The sequence below is a fragment of the Lates calcarifer genome, linkage group LG15, assembly GCF_001640805.2.
Source record: "Lates calcarifer isolate ASB-BC8 linkage group LG15, TLL_Latcal_v3, whole genome shotgun sequence".
In the NCBI taxonomy this organism is placed as follows: Eukaryota; Metazoa; Chordata; class Actinopteri; family Centropomidae; genus Lates; species Lates calcarifer.
This window is the reverse complement of record NC_066847.1, coordinates 23,721,094-23,737,413: the sequence shown is the minus strand read 5'-3', so window position 1 is coordinate 23,737,413 and position 16,320 is coordinate 23,721,094. Positions and strand designations below refer to the sequence as shown.

Here is a 16,320-nt window from a genome sequence, read left to right as displayed (position 1 = left end):
CGTTTGAGGTTTTCCTGCATTCGGGGCATATCCTTCCGCAGCGGTCACATCTGCAAACTACAGCCGAAAGGCTAGAGAAGCAATATTTTTAAGACTCGTCTTGATTCAGTCCTGCCGATGCCGCGAAAAGATAACCGGGCCCATTCTACCATATGACCAACTATCACCACAGAAAGACAAAACGAGCCAACCTAATCAAGATGCGTTGAAATGGCTAGAATAACCTAGAAAATAAGACTTTCACAAGGGTTCATGGATGTTATAATCTACTATCAGTTTTAACATATATTTATCACAGAAGAGTATTTTAAGATTAAAGATTACGATTAAGATTAAATACGAATAGAATGTATAATAATGAAACATTTTAATAATATAAAAATATGTTTCATTGTTATTGCGCAGGCTTCATGTTACAAAGCAGTGGACAACAGTAGACGGAATTAGGAAATATACAGTCCATATTTTTCTTCTTTTTTTCCTGTTTTTCATTGGCTACACTACATGTTCCACAACCAATGACCCTATTGGCTCAATTTAAACTCTTCTGCTTTTCACCTTTAGTGAAGTTGCTGGGCCACACCAAACAGAACAGCTCTGGATGACTAAGAAGTGAAAATACCACAAATGCTGACATCGGTTTGTTGTAGGAAGTTGAGACATTGGTGATAACGTGTAATACCTAACCTCCACCATACACTGACACATAAGCTGCAAATCAAGATTTTTTGCAATGGATCAAAAACAAATTGCAACATCTGTTTTATTTTGTCTTTCCTTGGTACAATAGTAATGCATAATGCACAATAGCTGACTGATTAACTGCATTAACCTGTAATATGGTGCTGTCTGAATTATTTTCAAAACAGCTATAATAAAATGTCCTTTCTAAGTCCTCTTGTGTCATGTGACAATTTTGTCCTCACTAGTTTCTGTACTGCTGAATCTCTGAAAGGCACGCCTTAGATAACATGTGTTTGGGCTTTGGCATGTTGCGAAAATGACACACACAGAAAGAGCAGGGACAGGCTGTAATTAAGGAAGAGGACTCATGTTTGAGATTTCTCTTTTTTGTCCAGCATTCACCTAGTGACTTGCAACATTATAAAATATCCTATCACAAAAATCTCTTACTGAAACGTGAATGCATTCATCCAATCAGTTGCTTATTAGGTTGCATTTCTTTTCTGACACAGCACCAGCTGTACCTTTAGTGCTCTGTTTTTTATCCACTAAATGAGAAAAAAAACAGTACATAAAATAGAAATAATATATGAAAGAATCTATTCGCATGATTACACAAAAGGACATCTATATACTTTTGAATAGTTTACAGGAATATATTTAAAAACAGTTAATTCCCTCTCTAAAAAAGTCTATTTTTCCATTTATATTTATATAATCCTACTCCTGGTAATACTAAAGATGTGTTTAGTGCTTTTTTTTAACCTCCACTGTCAACAAGTACACTCAGCTATAACCTGCACTTGTGTTTTAATTTGACTGAGCCTATTTAATTCATCCGTACATCCTTAAGCCCCTTAAGTATGATCAGATTAGATCTTTGATCTACATCCCTTGTTCGTCTGGCTGCTTGCTGTGTTAGCATTTCTTCATTCTCTTTCTCCGTGACCAGGACACAGAGCTGACTGTCTCACTTTACTTCTCAAATTGCAATAAAACTGTTCCTGTAGGCATGTTGTGTACATGGAAGTAAAATGAAATCTGGTAATTAACTCGTCTCTAACTAAATTTAATTAATTATCATATAAAACACAATAAGCTGTATAGCTGGTCTTTAGAGCCTTTTTGCATTTTTTTTGCGTTTTTGTGCAATAGAAATGCTTGTAAATGTCACCTGTTATATGTGTCAGACATCTTTTATTCTGAAATGAGCACTGACCGGAAGTACTTATTGTATGTTAGCAGGCTGAACAAAGTTGCGTGATGTGCTCAGTGGGAGGAGGGTTATGTTCAAGTCAGAGAAGGTATTAGCGAGAATCCTGTCAACAAACTCACATAGAGTGTTATTTATAACGTTTATTAAATGGACATTTCTTGACAGAAGGCTTTTTAGTTCGAGGAAAGCGGTGAGATTTCTTTAGCAGTCGTAAATTATAATTAAAGCGTTGCAAATGTTGACGTTACATGATGTGGACGTTTTGTTTAGCTAGCGAGGTAACGCAGATACGCTAACGCCAGCTACTTGGTAAACGGCAGGTCTCTTAAAGGCCCGATGCACAGGTGGCTAACGATTCTGGCAGGCTAACTGCGCTTTAACGTTTAAATAACTGTCAGTGTTTGGCGAAACAGTCCGCTGATAATAATACTGATAGAGCTGCATAGCTAACATTAGCTAGTTAGCAACCGAACTCGCCTTGTTGGTGTTCATTGACGGGAGCAAACCTAGTCTTTGGCACTGGAGTGGGTAAAGACCGTGAACCAGCTAACGTCATATGTGATACTTACCTTTCAGCTGTTTATAAAGAATCCATAATGAGTTAATAATTCAAATATCTGCTCATAAACTTGTCCTTAACCCTTCCTTTTGGGGGACATTAAACCAACGTATAATCACTGCAGTGTAATAGGTGTCTATCCTGTATTTCCTAATCTGTTTTAATGTTTTTAACGTCTGTACAGCTCATTCTCAAGAAATACAGAGTAAATGTCATCTGAGCTCTGACCCCTGGAACCTCCAGCCCAGACCCTAATTTATGTTTTGTGGTGAGGCCATGACTACTGTCAACATCACCAGAGATATTCTGCATAGGCAGATCAGGGTGAGTAAACAAATGCCAAAGCATATTATGAGCTTAATATACCAATGAGCAAACAATGTGTTTCTAGTACATAGATGTTATCTTGGCCGGGCTTACCAAAATAGGCTCCTTCCAACAAGAGAGACTGTAAACAAGTATGTATGAAATTCTGATGCAGCCTTTGATTCATATCTTCAGGACAAAAAAGCGTCGGGCTTTCAGAGGTTCTATCATGTGACCGACCCCTTCATCAAGAGACTTGGACTGGAGGCTGAGCTTCAGGTCAGTGACAACCAGTGTGTGTGAGTTTGTGTTTGTGCATATGTAGATGGAGAGAGAGAGCTGTGAAAAAGAGGGAGAGACTAATAGTATACTCCTATACTTGTTATGTCTGTTCAGTTTGGACTGTCTTTCTCAACAGGGCCACACAGGCTGTGTGAACTGTTTGGAGTGGAATGAACGAGGAGAGTAAGTTTTCTGAACCTGACATTTTACCTTCTGTGTAATTTATCATCTCTGACCTGGATCAATGGTTGGGTTACATCACCACATTACTATTACAAAAGTCTTCTTCATACAGTATGTAAGTGAAGACCTGTAATGGCTTGATTATACATCAAAATTAGTATAGAGTATATTTTTTATTCATGTTTCATCTCTGAAACTTGCCGTAATGCTAATGACCAAAATACAGAACATTTGCCTCACAATTGGCAACTTCAGTGCTCATTGATTTAAATCAGCAAAATAAAATGGCATCAGCTGTTTCACATCTTCAAATGTTTCAACGGATAAAATTTTAAATGGTGTTGGTCATAAAGAGTCCTGGATACATGTTGCTTGACTTGTCCTGGTGATTTCCTTTTGTCTTTAGTCTGCTGGCCTCGGGCTCAGATGATCAACATGCCATCATCTGGGATCCATTCAGACACAAGAAGCTTACAACTATGCACACAGGTCATGCAGCAAATATATTCTCTGTAAAGGTAAGGAGGACTAATTGGATGATGGGAAAGTGAGCTATAATCATCTACAGTTACTGCATTTATCTACACATTTATTCTCCATTCATAATGTGATCAAGGCAGTGATGTCCACCTTGTTGGATTATACTTCAAATCGTAGAAAGATGAGTGAATCTCCTGTTTTAGTCTAACCGAAAGTGCATTTTAACCATGTGAACACCTGAATCCAACTTGGACTCACTATTGCAGTTCAAATTCTGGATATCTTATGGTAACGACTGGTAAGACATTGTGCTCTGCCTCAACTCAGCCTCTCTTTAGTCATTAACAAATGTTACAAGTTCACTTCCTGTACATTAGGTGGCACTATTGGCCTTTTAATGAGCTGCATGGAAACCCATTTATGTACATGTTCTACTGTGTTCACACAAAAATTGCCGTAAGGGCATAACACTGTAGCTTCATGACAGAGAGCTTGGGAATGAGGTCAAATACCAGAAGGAAAATGTTATATCGTAACATAATATGGAGCTGGTGTCTAAGGCCATTACTGGAACTTTAATCCATAGCATGGAAGCAGAAATATTAATGGACTGGTCCTAAAGGTGCGGGTAAACATATTATTAATGCCTTAATCTGTTGCAGTAACTGGATTATTATATGTTTTAAAAAGCAGCAGCTAATCCTCTGAATATACTCATCAGTTAATTTTGGTCTATTTGTCTGTTTGTACAGTTCCTCCCTCACTCTGGCGACAGAATCTTGGTAACAGGTGCAGCCGACACAAAGGTCCACGTGCACGACCTGACAGTGAAGGAAACCATCCATATGTTTTCTGATCATACCAACAGAGTCAAACGCATCGCCACGGCGCCCATGTGGCCCAACACCTTCTGGAGTGCTGCAGAGGATGGCATTATCAGGTCAGAAACCAGAGATTGAAATGGATTAAATCACTTTTTTTTGGTTAACAAACTCAAAGGATGAGCCATGGTTAATTTTGCTACAGGTTATATGTTCACTTTCTCCTTGTTCGCTACAGACAGTATGACTTACGAGAGAGCAGTAAACGCTCTGAGGTGCTGATTGACTTGACAGAGTTTTGTGGTCAGCTGGTTGAGGCCAAGTGTCTGGCTGTCAACCCGCGGGACAACAACTACCTTGCAGTGGGAGCCAATGGGCCCTTTGTACGTCTCTATGACATCAGGATGATTCACAACTACAGGTCAGTTGAGTTTTTGATGTCATTCTACACTAATGATTATTCAACAGCCACTGAAATATGGTGTGTTCTCCCTTCCAGGTTTTGGCATGCACATGTGCATGTGGGTTTTAACCAAGTTGTTTTGTTCCTCAAACAGGAAATCTGTGAGTCAGAGCACATCAGCAGCTGTGCACACATTCTGTGAAAGGCAGAAGCCCATCCCAGACGGAGCTGGGCAGTATTATGTTGCAGGTGCATATTTGACTGAATTGTCTGGTATCAAATTAAGCTATGGGTACATTTGAATTCTTATTTTATAGTAATGAAAACAGGAAATGTACATCTTAGAATAAAGAGACAGGGAAGGATGTGGTTGAATCTCACTTCTCTGTTTGAATACTCCAGGGCACCTGCCAGTGAAACTCCCAGACTACAATAACCGCCTAAGGGTCTTGGTGGCCACCTACGTCACCTTCAGCCCAGATGGCACAGAGCTGCTTGTTAACATGGGTGGGGAACAGGTAATGTTTCTTAGAACAAACAAGAAGGAATAGTAAGAGGAGTCATTTAGTCATGGTCTGCGCTGTAATGTTTGTTTTATTTGTGTGTTTTTATGGTTCTTCTAGGTGTATCTGTTTGACTTGACATTTAAACAGAGGCCATACACGTTCTTGCTTCCAAAAAAGTGCCAGTCATCAACAGGTAGGTCTGTGCAATCTTTGAAAACATCATAGAGATACATCAGGTATGGAATCTATAGATGTATTGGTGGTGTCTGAAACTTTGGCTTCCCAGGAGACGTGCAGAATGGAAAGACAACCAATGGCGTCTCCAATGGAATTCACTTGCCAACCAGCCATATTCGCTTTGCCGGAAACAAGATGCACTCTAGGTAGTTGTCTTTCACCCTGCTGGTGATTGCTTCTACACACAGATGGTGTTTAAAGGTTAGAGAGCGCAAACATTTGAGTCATGTTTCTTCTGTTTTCTTTGTTTTAGTTCTACTGAGCTCCCTCCTCACTTGGAGAAGATAAAGCAACAAGCTAATGATGCATTTGCACAGCAACAATGGACACAGGCCATCCAGCTGTACAGTTTAGGCATTCATCAGGCCAGCTGCAATGCCATGCTGTATGGGAACCGGGCTGCAGCCTATATGAAACGCAAGTGGTAGGCCTCCTTGTATCATGATGCCTAAAGAGACAGACGATATGTCATCTTTTCCCAAAGACTATGAAAACAGCTAACAAGTGTTTTGTTTACGTCTGTGATTCACAGGGATGGAGACCATTACGATGCCCTCAGGGACTGCCTGAAGGCTCTGACTTTAAACCCCGGCCACCTGAAAGCACATTTCAGGCTGGCACGGTGTCTGTTTGAGCTGAAGTATGTGGCTGAGGCTCTGGAGTGTCTGGATGATTTCAAAGGAAAGTTTCCGGAGCAGGCGCACAGCAGCGCATGTGACGCCTTAGATAAAGACATCAAAGCTGCTCTCTACTCCAAGACAGAATCAGGTATGAAAGACAAAAGTGATACATGGCAGGAGTTCTCATTTCTTAAACAAGTGTGCACAGCTGGATCTTGAAATAAACATAAAAACCACACTGACACCACCCTTTTGTTTGAATTTGCGAATGCAGTACACACTGTGCAAAGAGTGAAAAGGAGAATGTCTGTGTTGTCACATATTGACAATCCGCACTATTTATTTGTTAATGTCTCTGAATGATTCCGTGGTAGTAAGTTTGATTTCTCTCTTCACTATAGCTGAAGATAAGAAGGCCAACAGCTCCATTCGATTCCACTCGTTCAGTCGGAAAGAGTCAATCCCAGAAGATGAGTTGGTGCTGAGAGAGCGCAGCTTCGACTACAAGCACAGATACTGTGGTCACTGCAACACCACGACCGATATCAAAGAGGCCAACTTCTTTGGAAGGTTAGGAAATCTCACTCTCAGCCTGCAGGGGCCTCGCTAGGGGGCAGTCACGAGCTCTGAAGCTTAAGGCAGAGAACCTCAAAGAGACGCAGTGGAAAAACAGTGAAGCAAAAATCCACAATGACAAGTAGCTTTCATTCCTAAATCTAGTCTGTCCAACATTTATTATGTTGTTTAAAATATCCACTTTAAAAACATGATGTTACATGTAATGTGAATGTTATTTCAGTATAGGCAAATACTTTATGATATGTGTATAGTGCAAACAAAAGGTGATATTTACTTAAAAACACTGGAATGTAATACAGCACTAATACTGTAACACAAAGCTCAGTTCCCGCTGAACCTTTTATACCAGAATGCCCTGATAATTCACCTCTCACACCAGGACTGGAAAGGCCCAGATTACACGCCCTTACAGTGAAGTAAATGAGTGTTCTGTGAAAGAGGCCCAGTGTAAATCAATCCTCTAATTTCCAGTAAATGTGACGTGCTTAAAGAACACAACTCATCAGACAGGTCTGAATAGTTCCCTTTTCTCCGCAGCAAAGGCCAGTACATTGTCAGCGGCTCAGACGACGGCTCCTTCTTTATCTGGGAAAAGGAGACGACTAATCTGGTAAGGATCCTGCAGGGGGATGAGTCCATAGTCAACTGCCTGCAGCCTCACCCCAGCTACTGCTTCCTGGCTACCAGCGGTATTGACCCTGTAGTTCGATTATGGAACCCCAGACCAGAGGTACAACAGATGATCTGCGTTTTATTTATATAGAAGTTTTTGTTATGTTTTACCTTTGTTTTCATTGCCCTTTTTCATCACCTCTACTTTCTCACAATACAGACAGAGAGTGAGAACGGGCGCGTGGTGGAAGACATGGAGGGTGCTGCTCAGGCGAACCAGCGGCGCATGAACGCCGATCCACTGGAAGTCATGCTGCTTAACATGGGCTATCGCATCACAGGCCTGCGTGGCGTCGGCCCAGATGGCTCAGATGACGAAGACAGCTCAGAAGGACAAGTGCAGTGTCGGCCAAGCTAAGCAAACTGTCAGCCATTCTGCAGAATGGATGTAGGAAGCAAAGCACTCTCCCAGCTCCTGTTTGAATCTTAATTTCCCCCCCTATCTGACAGAAACACTAAGTGAATGTCATGTCACATCTCTGCACTATGCATCGCCCTCCCCCGTCCTAAGACAAGGACTGGTGGAGACCACTTTGGGGAGAGGAATTCATGGAGGGTGGAGACGACACCCATCTCGCCCCCTTCAAAGCACCAACAACACCTCAGCCTCTTCCTCCACCCTATGATGGCAGGGGGTGGGGACACCTTTGAGGAGAGCACCTTCCACGTCACTCCCCAGTTTCTCACGCAGAAGGAGGAGTTCAGCACTTATCCCTCCTCAGGTTTATGTTGGAGAGACACACAACATGTAGAAGGAGAAGCCTGCGGCTGGGCGACCTATTTTCAGGTCAGCGTGGCCACGCCGTTGCAGTGTCCTCCGTGGAGGATCGGATCACAGGCCAAGAAGAGGGTGCTTTGTTGCATCTCCTGCCTGCTCTACAGTTGGAGCTAGGAGTCACAGTGCCCGCTCATCTCAGAAAGGCTGCACACCCAAGTCATTGATTCTGAGTTAGACTTGATCATAGTTTCAGTTGGAGTTTGGTCACAGAAAGCCTAGAATTAATTAGAATCTCCAAGTTGTGGAAGTTGCTGGTGTTGCTCCAATGAAACGTATTTTCAAGCTTTGTTAGGCTATAATTGTCAGAAAAAAACAAGTGGTTTCTTCTGCCAAAGGTTGTCATCTATCATTTCAGCGGCCAAGGATTAATGTTTGTTTTCTCTGTTTCATTGAAACATGATTTTGGCATACTGTACTCCTTTTAGTTAAGAGGTTTTACTGCAGTAGATTGTTGACAAGATCAACAAGATATCGACAACAAAACATTTGTAGAAAAAAAGAGGAATAACTTTCTAATACAGTTTTGTTTTAAATTAAGTCCCATTGATTGTAAATGTCATTTGGAATGAAATGTCAGTGTGAAACTTCTGTTGGGTCTAAGTGGGGCACAGATGCTAATTTTGTGGTGTATGCCAACTGGGTGCTAAGTATTTGGTGGGCAATAGGATTCCTGCCTACCAGCTGCGTGGCTCTAGCACTAGTCCTCTGCTGCAGTCAGGTGTTCAGCCCTGCTTGCATGAGGCTTCTCTGACCATAGTTGTGGGGGAAAAAAAAAAAGGACACAGAGCCATCCCATCCGTTGCTCAAAGAACAGCTCATTGGGTCTTCTTTGCCCTCAAAGGGTGAATGTTAAGAAATGGTTCCTCAACAACATGCAACACTAGGCTTTCATGTGTTTTACTTTGTTCATTAATTTGAAATACTCTTGTTTTTCTTTGAGGAATCCTGTAATAACCTTTGTTGCAAACAAAATAAAATTATTGAACACCTTATTGTCTGTGTTCTTGGATTATTGTTCCATCAATGATTTAAAAAAATAACTATTTGTTCTTTTAGTGTATCAGTTACACAACAGCTACAGCAGTACTGATGCAATTGTAACTAGGTTGGGAAGATGTACTGTAGGCGAGGCTACGGTATGAACTTTCTGGTATCCTGCTCATTCATCAGTGTCTGCTCCACTCTCTGCTTTTGCTGACTATTAGGCAACAAATGTGAGCACGGTGCACCACAAGCATGAGTGGTTAGGGGAGTATAGCGTGCCCCATATACCGTACAGTAATGAGGTGACCCAGCTTTAGGAGTAGTGGAGGTTACACTGATAAAGCTCACGGCTGACTGAGCCTGTGAATGTGGCTGCTGCCACATCGGGCTGAGATCATACAGTCTATGGCTGTGATTTAATAATTCCCAAGCCTGAAAAACTAGCTTTTGTATGTTTGTTGAACATATATTTCTTCTTGGAGTTGAGTCACTGTCACTTTATGAATAACCATACAATAAGTTAACGGAAATGCTCAAATATAAATACAAATGACAAAAAATAAACCATATTGTTGTGTTGATGACTGCTGACTTTAACCGTGCAGTTCCTATTAAATCCCATTAAGCGGTGGTACTCAAACGCCGCAGTCGGCGCACTAACGAACGGTGCTGCGTTCACTGCCCGACCGTTGGCTCACAATCCGCGGAGGCGATGACTGCGCGCTTCCGCTTCCACGCGCGCCTGGCGCCGTCTGTGCGTCACTGTCATCCCCGTCAGCCCGGGCAGTGATGGCGGAGGCGGACGAGAGCGACATGATGATGAACTACCACGGTGACTTCTTGAAAAGCGACAGAAAAAACAGCCGCTACCCCTACTGCATTGTCTGGACTCCTATTCCTATTTTGTCGTAAGAAGCCAACACTTATTGTTGTACACGTCTTGCTAGCTTAGCGTTTAATGTGACAGCGGCAGGTTGCTATTTTGCAAACGTCAGATGAAGCGAAGGAGATTTATGTTAGCCGCTGATTAATACCTATGCTATCTATTTCCTTTTAATAAATTACTGCATAGAATGTATTCTATTACACCATCAAACAGGCCTGAATTGACATATGTGTAAACAGCACGCAGTCATATCGATGTATTGTTTTCTTCTGGGTGCATCCTGCAGGTGGGTGCTCCCCTTCATTGGTCACATGGGTATATGCACCTCTGCTGGAGTCATACGAGATTTTGCAGGATCATATTTCGTCTCGGTGAGTTATCTCCTCTGCTCGCAGTTGATCCATGTATGTATCAGATGCAGTGAACTGCCCCGCCTCTTTCTAATGGCCCAGGAGAGTGAAGTGTTGGACATACATTAAAATGCAAATCTCTAATATGACAAGTCATACTGACGTGCAGAGTGGAGCTGTTGAATTTTTAATGAAAGGGAGTGGTGGCCATATATCCACTGTATTTTGTGTTTTAACCACACACTTGTATGATTCATTCAATGTTTTAAAATATGAGTTTTTTCCCAGGAGGACAACATGGGCTTTGGTAGACCAACAAAGTAAGTTAATTGCAATATTGTATTTTTTTTTATAGCATGTTAACAAGAAGATTGCACATTCAAATGAGCATGTTGATTGATTGTCAGCTTGCATTGCAGGTATTGGAAGCTTGATGTTGACAAAGTCTGTGGTAACGGAGCTGCGACATGGGACAAAGCAGTGCACGATGCGTCTGAGGAATACAAATGCAGGCCGGTAAGATGATATATGGGATTTTAAATGCACATATTTCCATAATAATATATACATATAATGATATCTAATTTCTCTGTTTCATTGAAGCACAATCTGTGCTTTGATAACTGCCATTCCCACGTTGCCATGGCCCTCAACCTCATGCGCTACGACAACAGCACGTCCTGGAACATGGTGAACCTGTGTGTGCTGTCTCTCGTTTATGGAAAACATGTGAGGTAAGCATTTTAGCCTCATTCTGCCGTTTGTTCCAGCATTGTAAGAACAATGTGTGTATAAAGCCAACCCTGCATCCAAGTGAGCATCTGTTCCACGGTCCTCCAGTTCCCAGTGTACTTGTTTTCTACTTTACCAGGCAGTTATATTTTGACATTTAATTATTTTACCAAAATAAAACAATGATTAATTTGCTAGCATTTACAGCTACAGCTGCACATTACATTCATTAGACAGGTTTTTTTTTGTCCAGATTGACTCACATTTTTTTTCCTTACACCCACATACATTTGGGAGTGTGAGTGTCTCGGTCAAAGACACTTCAACATTTGAATAGAAACAGCTGGAGGATCAAACCAACCTCCTTTTTGTTTAATGGTCTACCTCCTCTACCACCTGACCTATAGCCACATCAAGGGTGTGTATCTGCTGTGCTGTCTTCACTGTGAACAGGATACTTGCTTAAACATTTTGGATCCCAAGTTCTGGTCTTCAGCCTGTACAGCATCTAAAGAAAATATGTAGGCGTAGGTGTATATATACAGAGAGGACACAAGTGGCAGTGGTAGAGTTAACAGTTGGAAAAATATAGTTGTCAACGGTACACACCTGAAGCATCTTCATCGCAATCATGTACACACTGCTCTGCTGCTGGATGCTAGCGAGCATTAAGAGACATATGGCTCAGAGAACCCCCCTCATTATTCTCCACTGACCCATTTAGAGAACGCTGGCGTCACAGTTTGTGCTGCCTCCGCACATACACTCCCACGGCACAGGAGTCTTTTAAACAGAAGGGGAGTCGTGTAATTCATCACTGACAGCAGCGCTCCCCCTCTGTGTCACCGCTGGAGGTCACCTCTCTGCTGGGGCTCCCTGCGCCGGCTGGGTGGAAAGGACAGTAGGACACGGAGATGGGGTGCGGCTGCGGGGGGTGGAGAGAGAGTCAGGGGGAGGGGGGGAGCTGTGGGCCTCTGAGAGTAAAGAGACTGAACCATGTGATACTTCCAACACACCTCACATGTCCTTGTCTGTCTAAAATATACAGGGGTGTTTGTTTTGTTTACCCTTTCTGCTACACACACTCACACCACCCAGGTGTCGATGATTACTCTAACACACGTTACCCTCTTTCTATCCTTCAGCTGGGCAGCGTTCCTCAAGACCTGGCTACCTTTCGTCATGCTGTGTGGAGTCCTCGGCACCTTCATCCTCACATTCAACCTACAGTAATGGAGCGAGCAGCAGCTAGCAACACTGGGATTGACGCATAGACTTTGGTTGTACTGCATACATTGACGTGAATGATGTGTTTTGACGGTGCATTTGTTAGTACAAAAAACACCAAATGAAGGATTTTGTTGTTGATCTAGTCTCTGGGAGGGTAACTGAGGGCAAAACCTAGTTGTTTGTGGGTAGTTTCTTTTTTGTTATTTGTGTATTTATCAAATATTAAGATGTGTATAAGCTACAAAAGATCTCTTCAAAATGTACCATCACTGTTTTTCACATTGTGGGCTCTGCGTTTTTTTGTTTTGTTTTGTTTTTGTTTATCTTAATAGGAGGATTATGAAGGAAGATTACACTACAGTAGAGCAATGCTGGCTTAGATCCCAGTGATGTATATTTCATGGAAGGCAATGATGAATGTGTTTCCAGACTGGCTAATGCACATTTTGATGATGAATGGCTAGAAAATGGATCCACGAAACCTTAATGCTGAAATGTATTCATCAATTATTTGTCTAAGAGATATAAGCCACTACCAAAGATAGAATGATGTAGGACCCACATGTGAGAAATAGTGATATTGTCCCGTGAAAAAAAGCTCTCCTCCCTTCAATTCACTTTCCTCTGGTGTATAAAGACAAATGTGTGAAGTGTGTTTTTTTGGTTTGTTTTTTATTTTTTATTTTTTTTTTTTACCATGGGTGTATTGCTTGCTTTTCTCCAGACAGAAACTGAATGCATCCACATGCTGGAATGTTACTATAACTCTGCCGATTTATACAAAATATGAGCAATACTACATAACATCATTGTGTATTATTTATTTGATAAGTTGTTTTTACTGCTGTGTACCAGAAATAGTATTATTTATTATTGTGTGTCTCTCTATTAGTTTAACATTTGCTGTTTTTTTTTGTTTTTTTTACTTTACATTTGGTGTGTTGTAGTCTTTTTTGCACCTCCCCTGTCAGACTGTGGTGTAGGTCACAGGCTGTGTGGATGCCCTGATCGTCCTCTGTACCTTTAAGGGAACCACGTACCTTTTTCATCCAGCAGATTCTGCGTGATATGAACTATCATCAATTCACTGGGACCTTTATTCCCACAGTGGAGCAGATGAGGAGGGGACTGATGCTGGAGCGAGCAGTCTTTGCCGCCTCTGCAGTGTGTTTGATTAGTTTGTGAGAACAAAAGCTTATTTATTCACATGGAATCAAGTTTTTCTCTGCTGTAATTCATACTCTGTGTAATCTTTCCTTTTTAATTAGCTATAGTTTAGACATGAGTGTTTTTGCAGTCCATGTGTTTTTGGGAATTCTTCTTTGTGCACCATACCAGTGCTTGGACTGTCCTTCTGGCTGCGAGTGTTTTGCCGTCACTCGCACGGTGAAATGTGTTTCCAAGGATCTGCTCACGGTGCCGCAAAGTGTTCCAGGATATGCAAGGACTGTCGTCATCACAGGGAATAATATTCACCAGATTGCACCTAATTCATTTGCAGAGATGGAGAATGTCACCAACATCATTTTAAGCAATAATAGGTGAGAATGTCAGTGTTTTTCTTTTTGTTATGTTCATGTATATTTGGATTATTTGACTAACTTTGTTGATGTGTATCTAATAAATGAACTATGTCTGTTTCTGTGAATGTGGTTTTCATTGATTCACTTGGACAGCACAGTGAGATGCATGACTTGTATCCAAGTATGAGAGTAATATTAAATGTCCAAGGACAGATGTGACAGTGTTAGTCGTCTTCACAGGATTACAGAGATGACATCCCACAGCTTCTCTGCCCTCATCAACCTGCGCTTCCTGGACCTCAGCGGGAACCAGCTGGCGCTCATCCATCCGGAGGCTCTCAGCATACCCGGCAGTCCCCTTCAGGAGCTCAACCTGAGCCGCTCGCTGTACAACTTCACCGCCCTGACGGACCTCACCACGGCTCTGCGCTGGGGCGGCCTCAGGGGTCTCCTCCGCCTCGACCTTTCTGGGAACCACCTCGCTCTGCTTCCCCCCGGGATGTTCTCACACCTTCCCAATCTGCAGCAGCTCTTCCTCACTAACAACTCTCTGGTAGCTGTCTACAGTGGGACCTTCTCTGGCATGAACCATCTGGAGGTGCTGGACCTGACACGGAATGCCTTCAAGACATTCAGTGCCGAGGCTCTACAAGAGCTGGACAGGCTCGGGAACGTCCGCATCCTTCTCGGTGACAACCCATACACTTGCTCTTGTGAAATCCACAATTTTGTCATCTGGCTGAATGAATCAAGGGCTCAGCTAGATGTGGATGCCGTGAGATGCACCTCACCGAGAGCACTGAGCGACACCCGGCTGCGAGGGCTCAGCGTCCAGGCTATTGGGTGCGTCGTTCCAGTCCAAGCGGAGGTGGCTGACCTCACCCTGCAGACATCCTATGTTTTCCTGGGGCTGGTGCTTGGGTTCGTGGGAATGGTCTTCCTCTTTGTGCTCTACCTGAATCGCAAAGGCATGAAGAAGTGGATCAATGAAATGAGAGATGCGTGTAGAGATGTTCTGGAAGGGTACCACTACCGATATGAGATCGACTCGGACCCCCGCCTGGGACACATCTCAGCAGATAACGGTGGTGGCAGCAGCAGCAGAAGGGCGCAAGGGCATTTAAGATTATCGCTGTCACAGCAGCTGCCAAATGACACCTGCATTGTCCAGGTTCCCTCAGACGCAAAGGTCAAACAAGTGACAGCCACACCACCTTTGAACTTATGATCTCTTACTGAAACTAAAATAATTTGACAAAATATGAGCTAGATGTAGATATGAATAGTTTAGGCCAGAAAATGTATAAATTAATTTAGCATTTTTGAGCTTCCTGTACATACTGCAGTTATAAATCTCACCCTAAAAGTGCCTTTGTGTTTTTGAGGCATAGAGGCATTGTATATGTAAAGTGACATTATTACTGTATGTTTGTAAATTTTATAAGAATATAATATATAGGCTAGAGTGATATCATACTAGACTGCAAACAGTTACTGTTTTTCTTTTTTTTGGTATCTCATATTTATATATCTTGATATACTGCAGATGACTGCCAGATAGATACAAGACATAGGTGGTAGCTCAGTGGCATGTTGACCTAAGAAACTGTAATCCATAGACACCCAGTAAATTGTAGACATTTATTAGATTTTCTATGGTTCAACTATAAAAACATGAATCCTTTTTAGCCAGCTATGTGTCGTCATTTTGAGTGGTATTCATAATGTGAACTGTATCAGAATAATCAAAGGAGTAAATATTAAAGCCCCTGTATGATATGAAATCTGTATTTACATTAATAATAAATAAAATGACATTTTGATGTATTTAATTTTTCTTGTTCATCTGATTTATTGTGACTGCAGTAAAAACTACAAGACAGCGTGCTACACAGATCCATTCATTTTTCTCCAGGTGAGGTGGCCCCGCTATTCCACGTCAGAGAGTGTGTGTGATTAAGTGTTTCCACTGAGGGAAAAATGGGGCAGAATGAAAGATATTTGGAAATACACCTGCTGGCTGTGCAGCTGCGCACCTCTATGTGCCTGTCAGAATCCCCCTGTGTGTGTGTGTGTGTGTGTGTGTGTGTGGTGGTGGTGTGGGGTGTAACAGGGTGCTTTTGTTTAAAAAAAAAAAAAAAAGTTCACTTGTCACAATGTGAAGCGCAGGATTTCATCATCACTTGTTATGTTGCATCACACAGTACCATAATACAATGTGGCTATGTCCATTTTTCTCGCCATTGTTTTCCTTCTAATACGCTTATTTCTTCGTTAATCGTACTTTTC

General features: G+C 42.1%; 3 protein-coding genes across 4 annotated transcripts; all 3 read left to right on the top strand.

The window, feature by feature from the left end:
* Positions 1-1,927: 1,927 nt before the first annotated feature.
* Positions 1,928-9,318, top strand: wdtc1 (WD and tetratricopeptide repeats 1). Of its 2 annotated transcripts, none has more exons than XM_018686334.2 (16): positions 1,928-1,988; positions 2,644-2,783; positions 2,961-3,044; positions 3,184-3,230; positions 3,637-3,748; positions 4,463-4,650; positions 4,770-4,952; positions 5,089-5,183; positions 5,337-5,452; positions 5,558-5,633; positions 5,727-5,823; positions 5,931-6,101; positions 6,210-6,445; positions 6,699-6,867; positions 7,414-7,606; positions 7,709-9,318. In XM_018686334.2, exons 2-16 carry the CDS (start codon positions 2,718-2,720, stop codon positions 7,904-7,906), a joined length of 2,031 nt encoding a protein of 676 aa, XP_018541850.1. In that variant the 5' UTR covers positions 1,928-1,988; positions 2,644-2,717; the 3' UTR covers positions 7,907-9,318. The 2 variants fall into 2 exon arrangements, with proteins under 2 accessions (XP_018541850.1, XP_018541840.1); XM_018686324.2 differs by having other exon boundaries at positions 1,944-2,090.
* Positions 9,319-10,030: 712 nt separating this feature from the next.
* Positions 10,031-13,121, top strand: LOC108889728 (transmembrane protein 222). Its single transcript, XM_018686357.2, has 6 exons — positions 10,031-10,218; positions 10,483-10,567; positions 10,835-10,866; positions 10,966-11,062; positions 11,150-11,280; positions 12,424-13,121. The coding sequence occupies exons 1-6, from the start codon at positions 10,100-10,102 to the stop codon at positions 12,509-12,511; spliced, it is 552 nt and encodes a 183-aa protein (XP_018541873.1). The 5' UTR covers positions 10,031-10,099; the 3' UTR covers positions 12,512-13,121.
* Positions 13,122-13,260: 139 nt separating this feature from the next.
* Positions 13,261-15,814, top strand: LOC108889718 (trophoblast glycoprotein-like). The gene is made up of 2 exons (XM_018686346.2): positions 13,261-14,049; positions 14,272-15,814. Exons 1-2 carry the CDS (start codon positions 13,790-13,792, stop codon positions 15,257-15,259), a joined length of 1,248 nt encoding a protein of 415 aa, XP_018541862.1. The 5' UTR covers positions 13,261-13,789; the 3' UTR covers positions 15,260-15,814.
* The last annotated feature ends 506 nt before the right edge of the window (positions 15,815-16,320 follow it).

Bases quoted from the DNA above. Each gene is read 5' to 3' on its own strand.
- LOC108889718 (XM_018686346.2), top strand. From the start codon at position 13,790: ATGAGTGTTTTTGCAGTCCATGTGTTTTTGGGAATTCTTCTTTGTGCA. The intron at 14,050-14,271 runs GTGAGAATGTCA...TCGTCTTCACAG, and splicing joins ATCATTTTAAGCAATAATAG to GATTACAGAGATGACATCCC.
- LOC108889728 (XM_018686357.2), top strand. From the start codon at position 10,100: ATGGCGGAGGCGGACGAGAGCGACATGATGATGAACTACCACGGTGAC. The intron at 10,219-10,482 runs GTAAGAAGCCAA...TGCATCCTGCAG, and splicing joins ACTCCTATTCCTATTTTGTC to GTGGGTGCTCCCCTTCATTG. The intron at 11,281-12,423 runs GTAAGCATTTTA...TCTATCCTTCAG, and splicing joins GTTTATGGAAAACATGTGAG to CTGGGCAGCGTTCCTCAAGA.
- wdtc1 (XM_018686334.2), top strand. From the start codon at position 2,718: ATGTTTTGTGGTGAGGCCATGACTACTGTCAACATCACCAGAGATATT. The intron at 3,231-3,636 runs GTAAGTTTTCTG...TTTTGTCTTTAG, and splicing joins GAGTGGAATGAACGAGGAGA to TCTGCTGGCCTCGGGCTCAG. The intron at 6,102-6,209 runs GTAGGCCTCCTT...TGTGATTCACAG, and splicing joins GCCTATATGAAACGCAAGTG to GGATGGAGACCATTACGATG.